Source organism: Nicrophorus vespilloides, unplaced genomic scaffold, assembly GCF_001412225.1.
Source record: "Nicrophorus vespilloides isolate i.1.1-1 unplaced genomic scaffold, Nicve_v1.0, whole genome shotgun sequence".
In the NCBI taxonomy this organism is placed as follows: Eukaryota; Metazoa; Arthropoda; class Insecta; order Coleoptera; family Silphidae; genus Nicrophorus; species Nicrophorus vespilloides.
Window position 1 is genome coordinate 197,734 of NW_017098176.1, and position 10,249 is coordinate 207,982.

At 34.7% G+C, this 10,249-nt stretch overlaps 4 protein-coding genes across 5 annotated transcripts in view; 3 read left to right on the plus strand and 1 right to left on the minus strand.

The window, feature by feature from the left end:
- Positions 1-1,467: 1,467 nt before the first annotated feature.
- On the plus strand, positions 1,468-4,362 carry LOC108561831 (ribosomal protein S6 kinase beta-2). 2 transcript variants are annotated; one of them, XM_017919912.1, is made up of 8 exons: positions 1,468-1,909; positions 2,217-2,260; positions 2,375-2,648; positions 2,706-2,839; positions 2,902-3,093; positions 3,152-3,242; positions 3,303-3,659; positions 3,724-4,362. In XM_017919912.1, the coding sequence occupies exons 1-8, from the start codon at positions 1,820-1,822 to the stop codon at positions 4,093-4,095; spliced, it is 1,554 nt and encodes a 517-aa protein (XP_017775401.1). In that variant the 5' UTR covers positions 1,468-1,819; the 3' UTR covers positions 4,096-4,362. The 2 variants fall into 2 exon arrangements, with proteins under 2 accessions (XP_017775401.1, XP_017775402.1); XM_017919913.1 differs by having other exon boundaries at positions 1,469-1,909; positions 2,387-2,648; positions 3,724-4,361.
- Positions 4,363-8,178: 3,816 nt separating this feature from the next.
- Positions 8,179-9,223, plus strand: LOC108561822. The gene is made up of 3 exons (XM_017919899.1): positions 8,179-8,331; positions 8,450-8,914; positions 8,971-9,223. Exons 1-3 carry the CDS (start codon positions 8,247-8,249, stop codon positions 9,120-9,122), a joined length of 702 nt encoding a protein of 233 aa, XP_017775388.1. The 5' UTR covers positions 8,179-8,246; the 3' UTR covers positions 9,123-9,223.
- A 48-nt stretch (positions 9,224-9,271) lies between these two features.
- LOC108561823 (pleckstrin homology domain-containing family A member 8) lies at positions 9,272-10,243 on the plus strand. The gene is made up of 5 exons (XM_017919900.1): positions 9,272-9,457; positions 9,529-9,584; positions 9,641-9,759; positions 9,816-9,957; positions 10,012-10,243. The coding sequence occupies exons 1-5, from the start codon at positions 9,304-9,306 to the stop codon at positions 10,192-10,194; spliced, it is 654 nt and encodes a 217-aa protein (XP_017775389.1). The 5' UTR covers positions 9,272-9,303; the 3' UTR covers positions 10,195-10,243.
- The window catches only part of LOC108561809 (transmembrane protein 17-like), a 605-nt gene continuing 576 nt past the window's right edge, over positions 10,221-10,249 (minus strand). Inside the window, exon 4 of the mRNA XM_017919878.1 lies at positions 10,221-10,226. Coding sequence (XP_017775367.1) covers positions 10,221-10,226 — 6 coding nt within the window. The remainder of the gene's footprint in view (positions 10,227-10,249) is intronic.

Here is a 10,249-nt window from a genome sequence, read left to right on the forward strand (position 1 = left end):
TTAACTATAATTACGTGTATTTGACTATAATTGTATTATGATTATGTGAGATAAATATGATATTATTGTTGTTACTTCCTCCATTACTACCAACCTCTGAATTAGATAACAATAAACTGCAAAACGCCTATTGTTTCTCAATACAGACACAAGATAAAAATTATAACAAAGAAAAGTTCAGAAGATAAATGAATTAAGTGTAATATACAATATTCAACGGATAATTTTTAAATCCATTAATTACCTAAGTTTCACATAAAATTTAATTTTACTAATAAACAAGTTTATTAAGCATTTAATTTATTCTGGTCATTGTACCACCTTTTTAAATTATATAGTTTGAATATTTTCGTTTTATATTTGGAGATAATAACCTGTCCAGGAAAGAGGAATTACCCTTTAGTTTGGTTGGTATGTCAAGGGATGAATTGATAGAGCAGTAGAAGATATTTATATTGAAAAAATACCATCCTATGTTGATTCATTTAAAACATATGAAATCATGGATACGCGACAAGTCGGCGACGGACAAGTGGGCGACTGACACTTTAAAATAAAATTTTAACATATTCGTTTTGCTATATTTATATTATGTTATATTATCTGGCTAAAAAATATTGTTATTATTATAAGCAAATATAATATGTTAAAATTTTATTTTAAAGGGTCAGTCGCCGACGTGTCGCGTACCCGCGTACATATTTTATGATACATAACTCAACATCATTGAATATTAGCATTTCAAACTTAATGTAATAAATATTATTGATAAATGAGTTTAATATTATTCAAATAAGTCTATATCGATGTTGTCAACAAAATTCAAATTTAAAAGAGCGCGTGCGGCTGGTTGCCTAACATCTTTAAAATAAATTTATTTCATATTTTGTTGATTTCCTTGTTAACAATAACATCAAAGAATTATGCAATAGCAACTAATGACATAAAATGACAACATTTGATTTAGTAAGATACATGTTGGACTATACAAATTGTTCTTATTTAATCACATGTAAAGGAATTTTAGACGTTGTTTGAGTTCCATAATTAGGAAGTTTTTTGTGTTTGTATAAGTTGTTAGTACAATTTTTTTTTAAATTTGGAAAACATACCAACTCTTCAGTTGATACCATTTCCACAATGCAAATTGCAATGCAAAGTTAATTCATTAACTATAAATAACAAATCCAAAAAGGTGTTTATTCAACAATTTTATTTAAATTAAATTTTAAAAGAATGGCCAAAAAAGCAATTTATTGAAGTTACAGCTTAAATTATATAAATGATTTATATAATGAATGGAAGATGATTGATTTTCGTTTGGGAATTGTTTCTGACCATTAAAAAAAAAATATTTTAATTACTCTATTTTAGTAAATAAATGTCCGTATAAGACAACTTTTATGGTTCATTTGAACTACAGCCATTTTAGTTTGTTTGATGTTGTTGGTATTGATTCCCTGGTGACATTTAAGTCGCATGTGTTGTTGAACCTGGTGTGAATTCCAGGGATGTACATAACCTATGCCTGTCGTATTAACAATCACATTCATTCCATTGCGAAATACGTGCTTACCACACTACCCATCACACGAGGCGATAACCGAGCGAAGAAGTTAAGGAATATCTGAAAAGGTACACGTGTTCTGGACAGCTGACTCTGAAATAGCATCAACTGAGGAGGGTCTATAATAATAGACAAAGTACAGCCGCGACGGACGGACGGTCTTCCAGGGCCAGCTGTGCTTACATAATTCTGTGGGCGATATTCAAGGGGGGCGCCTCCATGCCCGTTGGTACCAACGATTGTTTGTAAACAATGGCCGGGATTTTCGAGTTTGAACTGCACGATGCTGCGGAGGAGGCCCAGGTCGACGATTCCGACGACGATACCATCGACATCGAGGAGGTAAATAAAAACACTTTCATATGGTTGATTAAATTGAAGAAAAAAAAAATATATCCGAAAATCATGGAACCGTCTCATACAGTATATGGCAATTGCTCACATCTTAGTGTTCTTCAATGGCGATTTTAAACAAGTGATTGTCCTATATTAGCTGGACTTGTACCCAAGGTCACTTGATCATGTAAATAAAATGTTTGTAAATACACTACCTACATTTTCTGTCTCTCTCACATATGCACTTGCATATGTGAGTGATTATCTATTGAAAATCACTTTCTGATGGATGTTGTTGTTGTCATTGTTGCAGGGGGGCTATGACCAGAACCCAGATGTCAATACCATGCTCCTTGAGTAAGTAAACTGATTTATCAAATCCTTATCATTTCATTGCTTCTTTTTGTTTTTATTTTTTTCAATTATTACCTGCAATTCCATTTAACTAACCTTACTGTGAAATACACATAGCAATTATTCCAGAGCGGTAGATTTGGAACGTGTTCCGCTTACTGAACAGATCGTGAATCCCGGAGGACATGATAAAACAGGGCCGCATGATTTCGAGTTACGCAAAGTGCTCGGTAAGGGCGGTTATGGTAAAGTTTTTCAGGTGTGCAAGACTTCTGGAAAAGATTCGAACAAGATATTTGCGATGAAAGTGCTGAGGAAGGCCTCGATTGTGAGGAACCAGAAAGATACAGCGCACACCAAAGCAGAGCGGAATATCCTAGAGGAGGTCAAGGTAACATTTGCCCAATTAAGAGATAATAAAAAAAAATCATTAAATGTATCGTTTCAGCATCCGTTCATAGTAGATTTAATATACGCCTTCCAGACAGGTGGGAAGTTGTACCTGATTCTGGAATACCTAAGTGGTGGAGAGTTGTTTATGCATTTGGAACGTGAGGGTATTTTCCTGGAGGACACTGCTTGGTTCGTTGCTTGCCTTCCTATGCTTCAAGTTTCATTTAAATTATTTGCTGTGCTTATTTCAGTTTCTACCTGTCGGAAATTATCTTAGCTTTAGAACATTTACATTTACAAGGGATTATATATAGAGATTTAAAGCCTGAAAACATATTGCTCGATGCCCAGGGCCATGTGAAATTGACTGATTTTGGACTGTGCAAAGAGCACATCCAGGAGGGCATCGTCACCCACACCTTTTGCGGCACCATTGAATACATGTGAGTTTACAATATTTAATTGTACTTAGTATTTGTGAACTGATTTTATTGCTTGTAGGGCGCCGGAGATTTTGACGCGCAGTGGACATGGTAAAGAGGTGGATTGGTGGTCATTGGGCGCCCTCATGTATGATATGCTTACTGGGGCGGTTAGTAAATGAAAATGTTTTGTTTGTCGTTGTGATTCTAATGCTTTTCGACCTGTGCAGCCTCCGTTCACTGCGGAAAACCGAAAGAAAACTATTGAGCGCATCCTCAAAGGTAAGCTCTATCTGCCACCCTACTTGACTTCCGATGCTCGTGATTTGATTCGCAAGTTGCTGAAGAGACAAGTTGCCGCGAGGCTAGGCACGTCTCCGCATGACGCCCACGCTGTTAAGCAGCACCAATACTTCAAGCACATCAACTGGGATGACGTGTTGAAGAGGAAACTCGATCCACCGTTCAAGCCGTGCCTGCAAAGCGATGACGACGTCTCGCAGTTCGATACTAAATTCACGAGACAGACGCCCGTCGATTCGCCGGTTGAATCCACACTCAGCGAAAGCGTCAACATGATATTTCAGGTAAGTGATGATTTGTATTGTTACTATGAGACTCGCACTGCAACAAGCATTATACAATATATAGGGATTCACATACATTGCTCCCTCCGTACTGGAGAGCATGTATCGTCCGCAAGTTCCGAGGGCAAGGTCACCGCGTAAGAACACCCCGCTACGTCACCATTTCGGTCTTAACCTGCCCAACCAAAACTCGGCCGAAATCAACAACCATCCGCATCATTCGCAACACACCAACGTCATCCACAATCAATTCTCGCACATGCCGACGCAACAGAACCCTCCCACCGTGAGCGGGGTCGACTTTGCGGGCGGAGCCGGTCCTTCGGGTCCACAGTTTGGGCGGTTCACGATGCACGACCAGGCGCAACATCAACACCAGCACATCGAGGACGATGCCAATGAGGAAATGATGGATGTAAGCGGTCTACCTCAGTAATAGTTAATTTTTATTATATTTTAAATCATAATTTAAGAGAAATTAATAATTTAAATACTATTATTATTACAAATATATATTAAAACAATGAAAAAAAAATAGGGTTAAGAAAATAATAAGTGCGAACGCACGTTTATAAGAAGCCACCCGCTTCTCGTACATAGACTCCGATGACGCGAAGAAAATAACATTAACTATATTATACAAATCTATATATATATATTCTATATATAAAACAAAAACCAGAAAAAAAAATTGATGTAAGTTCTTACGTGATTATGATTTTCGATTTAATAATTACTATATTTTAGTCCATTAATTAATTTAGTGAAAAGAGAATAATTAATAATAATAACGTTACCAATAATTAAATAACTAATTGATCATCGTTTGTTCTGAACGTCAATTTTTTTTTTAGTTTTTGCGTGCGAAAAGCAAATGGAATATTGCGGGTTTTTATCTTTCTTCGTTTATTTTTTATGTTTGATTCTTTTATTATTATTATAATGATTACGTTTGGTCGCGGTTAACAACTGACCCCGAAATTGCGTGTTGTTAATCGCGTTCGGATAATTTCCCTTCGGTTTCGCCACGTGCCGAATCAGCTGATTTCGTGTGCCTAAAAGTAGATGCGAAGAAGAGATTTAACTTTTGTTTCTTGTTTATCGATGTTTTACTATATTCGATGGAATGAGTTGTAATAGGAAAGAAAATCGAAAAGGTGCTAAAATGAGATGTGTATGATGAGAAAAAATGCTTATGTAAGAGTGAAAAAGCAAAAAGAAATTTAAAGGAACTAGCGAAACAACAAATTAATTAATAATTAAATGAATAATATAAACGAGAAATATATATTTACTATAAGAAAATTTTTTAAATGCCTCGCCTCAGTGAATTATTATGATTATTATTATTATTACTAAAAAATAACAATGAAACAAGAAAAATAACAAAAGTATGATGAAAAAGAAAATATTACGTATATTAAATAATAATCGTGTGGTTTTTAGAAGTTCTTCCAAGTTTATTACGTGTTTATTAATTTTTAGTTGTATGTTTTCGGTTGAAGGAAATGAAAGCAATACGTTTGTAATTTTTCTCTCTCTATCTTTCTTTTTCCGCGCGTTTACTTCTTTTGCAACAGCAACAACATTTACCAAGTGTACATAAGTCATAAGACATTTGTATCGAGTTGAGAGCTAATACTAATGATGATGTGTTCAGAAATATGTTTTGCAAAACGAAAAGTTTTCTTTATATAATATATACATAAATGTTTTATAATATAGTTTGTATTTAAGTTTTTTTTCTTTCAATTTTCAAGTGTGTCTAAATTAATTGAATTGAGAGAGATTTTGTTTTGCTTTTTTTTTTTTATTATATATCAATCAAATACTTTTTTCAGTGATGATTGTATTTTCTTTTATATTATTTCAATTACTTTTAGCGAAAGCATCAAATTATTAGTTTTGTTTCTTCTAGATTTAGGTTCTTTTTACTCTAAACGAGTTTATAGTTTTATATTATATATCATATATATTTTTTAAATCAATTATTATTATTTTTTTAAATTTTGTTTTCTTTTTGATTGGATTTTATTAATTTCAAAATCTAAATTGCTTAGGATTGGAAATGGATGTGTTATTGTTAGATCAAAAGTTGTGTGGTTTTGTTTCTACTAAAAGAAAATGATGTGCAATCACCTCTCTCTCTCTCATTCTCATCCTTGATGTATGTAGAAGTAGGTTTTGATTTCTTTCATATTTTTTCGTGTCAATTAATTTCAAAGCCAATAGCGTAGATCATATATATATATTTATGTATTTAACTTTATGTAAATATATATATTTATGTTGTATTTATTAGATGGCGGGTGCTACAAAACAAATGAATAATATTGAATAGATAATTGATGGAATAATGTTGATGCATATGATTATGAGGAGAAGGAGGATAGGAGATTTAATAAACAAACAAGAAAAAAACAAAACAAACAATTTTTATAAGCTATTTTGTAATTATTTAATAAAGTAATCTGTTTGTAATTGCTTTTGTTACAAGAAAAACTAATTTTCCCCAACAACAATAATCATATTTATTGAAAACCCAAATCCTAGTAGAAATTATAGTTAATATTTGTACGCGAAACTGGTTGCATCTATAATCCAATTAGCTACATATATACCTCGCTTTATGACCTAGATACGTAAAGAGAGAAGTTATAACTAAACAGATGCTGAAAAAAACTAGAAAAATATGTATAAAGTTTATTCAAAGAAAATTATATATTCAGGGTGCGCCGTTAGAATCCGAACAAAAAAAAAGTTTATTTACAATGATACCAAAAATTGCATTTATATTTCATATAAAGGATCCTTGCTGAGAACTTTCATTCTATATAGCCACCTTGCGCCTCTATCACCTGCTCGATCCTCGCACAAAAGCGCGAGCACGCTATTTTCAACGGATCAAGGCTCTGACTCTACCTCCATAGCGGCCCGGAGGGTATTGAAGTTATGGTGCCTAGACTTGTTGGTTTGTCTCCACGCGTAGTAGTCCAGAGGGTTTATGTCGGGACTATTAGGACACCTCAAGGGTGTCCTTGGGGTTGTTGGCGAGCCACCGGTCGTTCCTCCTGTTCACTTTGGCATCCAGGATGAACATTTTTTCATCAGAGAAAAACTTAATGCGACCTTAAGCAGCTTCATGTTATAATGAGCAAAGAAGCAACTTGCAGCAGCTAATTCTTTTGAGCTTGGCGGCCTCGGAGAGCATTTAGCTGATCTTGAAGACGTAGGTGGTACATCTGAGATCTTCTTGAACGATGCGACGGAGGCCAATTTCCGTAGCGAGATCCCCGGGTTTTCCAAAATCATGTCTTGGACTCTTCGAATGATCTCTGGAGTCCTTGCATGTGTTTTCCTCGCCGAAGTGGTAGAGCCATCATCGTACTCCTGTATCTCTTCACAATGTCATATACAGTCGATCTTGGATACCCGGGCGTTATTCCGGCACGAAGGCTTTCTATAATAGCCGCTCTTCTATCGAACTCCATGCTTGGGTTGACGAGCTCGGCCAATTTCAGATTATGAAAATTTCACCACTCATATTTAACTAACTTTAGCGCCTGAATTCAAATATAGCGAGAACTTCAAATACCTTTTTTTTCCATCGTAAAATGAACCTATCTCGAATGTGAATTCGATTTGCAGAAATAAAAGAAAAATCGAAATCATTTATTTTCTTATTTCTGACACATACATAGGATACAAATATAAAAGTTACACTTGAGCGCTTATTGGCATCAAGACCATAAATGAGAGGAGTGGGATATAAACTAATCTTGAGATTAAGGAAATAAAATCTTGAAATTTTTTCTATTTATAACTGATGCAAATATTTGCTAATAATTCAATAATCTATGAAATTATATAATTCATAATATTAGCCGTTTTGTGATGTCTGGCTTGATATATTGTTACTTAATGTTTGTTAATCTGACACTATGGTCACCAAAAACCTCCTTTGCAATACGCGATGCTCCTTGTTACATGTTATGCGAAACATCACTCGTTAAGTCAGTAATGAGAGGTATTCGTTAAACGAGGTCGCTATTGCCTTAGGTTCACGAACAGCTGGGTAGGGTTTGTATTTTAAAAATACATACAAACAATTTGGTGATATGGGTATTTTCATATTTTGTATTTTAAACAATATAATATTTATATATTAATAAAATAATAATATTTATATGTAATAACTGAACTACTATAATCTTAAAAACTATTTCCATTCGAACAAATTTATTGCGATCAATTTTCTTGGAACCCTATTTTTTCAGTAATATTTATATTTTATGTAGAAATGCATTATTTAAAATTTATAAATTACCCTTTCCTACATAATTTAATTAGCTAAAACGTAACACATTTAAAAAATACTCGTTTTGCATGTATATTTTGTAATAATAATAAAGTTCTCCTAAAAAGAAACAAATACGTAAGTCATTGCAACTATGTGCAATGGGTTGCGTTGGTTCATTAGAACTACTCTTGAAAATTTTGAATTTTTGGCAGCTGCTGGCGGTTTACGTTTAACCTCACCATCAGGACAGAAGATTTTATTGTTTTTGTTATTGTAGTTGAAGAAACATGGATAAGCGAGAGGTGCTTAAGTTCCTCAATCAACTCGGATACACAGGGATTAGCGCTCAGGATTTAAAATTATTTATGCAAGGTAATACTGTTGTTATTAGTTTTGCAAAACAATTATTATTTTATCTATGAAGAAACAAAATTTGTTGTGTTTTTCTTTCTTTCTTTGCAACAGCCAACTTTATATTTTTTTATTGTAGATTTAAAGAAAGTAATGAAGTATGATAGAAGAAAGACTGATGATAGGACATGCAACTCAGATAGTTACGAAGATTATGATGGCGATAGTGAGAACGTGAGTCCGGGTTATAGTCACAATCGAACAGAGAGCTCGTGTCCGTCAGAGGATAGCGAAATTTTAGAGAATTTGAGGTTGAGGATTGCACCTCCGCAACGAAATGTGTTCGAGGATCTATATAGAACGGACACGGTTGCTTCAAAAGCGAGAATTGTAGCACCTAAAAAGACTATTTCACTAGAAATTAAAAGGAACCCAATGCCTGGAATGGAAAACGCTTCAGTACAAGTCTCATCTTCCCTTTCATCAGTGGCAGTTCCCAGCACAGTGAGAACTTTCACCACTGAAGCAGTTACATTCCCTTGTGAGAAACCACTGAGCCCAAAGAGGCCTACAACCAGCAGCTCTTTAAGACCAAAATCATCATGTAAGTAAAATATTAAATTTGTTCAATGTTATTTTAATAAAATCAATTATTTTTAGTTATTAGGCCTAAATTGGTAACAAAAGTACACAAAAATGATCCAGTGGCTTTGTATCAGAAGTATCAGACTGAATGGAAGAAATTGAAGATACCTGGCGAGTCAAGTCATTCAGATTTAAGATGGGCCATCCGGGAGCAGCTCATGGGATAGATTTATTAAGTTTTCAACTATTTATTTAAAAAGAAACTAAGCAGCGATATAGACGCAGTAATAAAAGACGACGGTTCATATATGCAACCCAAATAACGTAATCTTGACAACTTATTTATTGTTTTTCCCCTTCTCTGACATTTGTGAGGTGCTGTTCGTGGTGGGTTGTTGCGTCTGCGAAATGTCCGTAACGAACGGCGATTGCAACGGTTTACCCGTCGAAGATGTTAGCACGGTGTTCAGTACGACGATGCCGCCTTTCCCTTACTGCGAGCACGGAAGGATTGCCACCGAAGAGTTCCTGGACGCAGCTCGAGGAGTTGTTGCCTTAGTCGGTTCGTCTTCGCTTGTTCAAAACAATCGCCTGCTTTATTTAATTTTTATCTCGTTTTCCATTTGACTGCAGATAAAATGGGCAAAGTCTTTGCAGCTGTGAGATACGATATGAATGGCAACATAGTGGTAAATATACAACAAGCACACCTAAAATATTTGTCAATTATTTAATTTTCTTACAGAAATTGAACGCGAAATTCGAGAAGGATCGGAGCAAATACTTTTATTTAGAAGATATGATACTCAGTGAAAAGAATGAGGGGGAAAATTTGGTAACGGATGCTTTGCAGTGGTTGAGAAGGTTCTTTTTACTCTTATCTTAATAATAACTTATGATTGATTAATTTAATGTGTTAGAGGATTGCATTTTATGCAGAGATTCCTGGAATGTGTTTTGTCAGATGTCGAAGGTAAAACCAATCTGTCAAATTTCCTGAAGGTGGCTTATTTGGAGACACTGGAACCATATCATGGTTGGATGGGGACGCAATTATTTAACGTAAACTCACAAATTTATGATTAAAACTTATTTATTTGAATAATTAATTTGTAGATTATGTGCAAATTTTCGCCCAATCGAGATGACTTTTTCTACGTGCTTGGGATGGAGGCGCACAACAAAAATGAGCATGTTATGCGAGATATGGGGAAGTTCGTGAGGAATCTGGGGCTCTGCGTTGGGCAGCTTGTACAGTTCTACGCCGAACACAACTTGGAGCGCACGAATCGCGTTTGACCGCGCTATTTTTACAATTTTCGCAGTCACGTCTTCAGTTTCATTATCTTGAAGT

Bases quoted from the DNA above. Each gene is read 5' to 3' on its own strand.
- LOC108561823 (XM_017919900.1), top strand. From the start codon at position 9,304: ATGTCCGTAACGAACGGCGATTGCAACGGTTTACCCGTCGAAGATGTT. The intron at 9,458-9,528 runs GTTCGTCTTCGC...ATTTGACTGCAG, and splicing joins AGGAGTTGTTGCCTTAGTCG to ATAAAATGGGCAAAGTCTTT. The intron at 9,760-9,815 runs GTTCTTTTTACT...TTAATGTGTTAG, and splicing joins GCTTTGCAGTGGTTGAGAAG to AGGATTGCATTTTATGCAGA.
- LOC108561822 (XM_017919899.1), top strand. From the start codon at position 8,247: ATGGATAAGCGAGAGGTGCTTAAGTTCCTCAATCAACTCGGATACACA. The intron at 8,332-8,449 runs GTAATACTGTTG...TTTTTATTGTAG, and splicing joins TTTAAAATTATTTATGCAAG to ATTTAAAGAAAGTAATGAAG. The intron at 8,915-8,970 runs GTAAGTAAAATA...AATTATTTTTAG, and splicing joins TTTAAGACCAAAATCATCAT to TTATTAGGCCTAAATTGGTA.
- LOC108561831 (XM_017919912.1), top strand. From the start codon at position 1,820: ATGGCCGGGATTTTCGAGTTTGAACTGCACGATGCTGCGGAGGAGGCC. The intron at 1,910-2,216 runs GTAAATAAAAAC...TCATTGTTGCAG, and splicing joins ATACCATCGACATCGAGGAG to GGGGGCTATGACCAGAACCC. The intron at 3,660-3,723 runs GTAAGTGATGAT...TACAATATATAG, and splicing joins GCGTCAACATGATATTTCAG to GGATTCACATACATTGCTCC.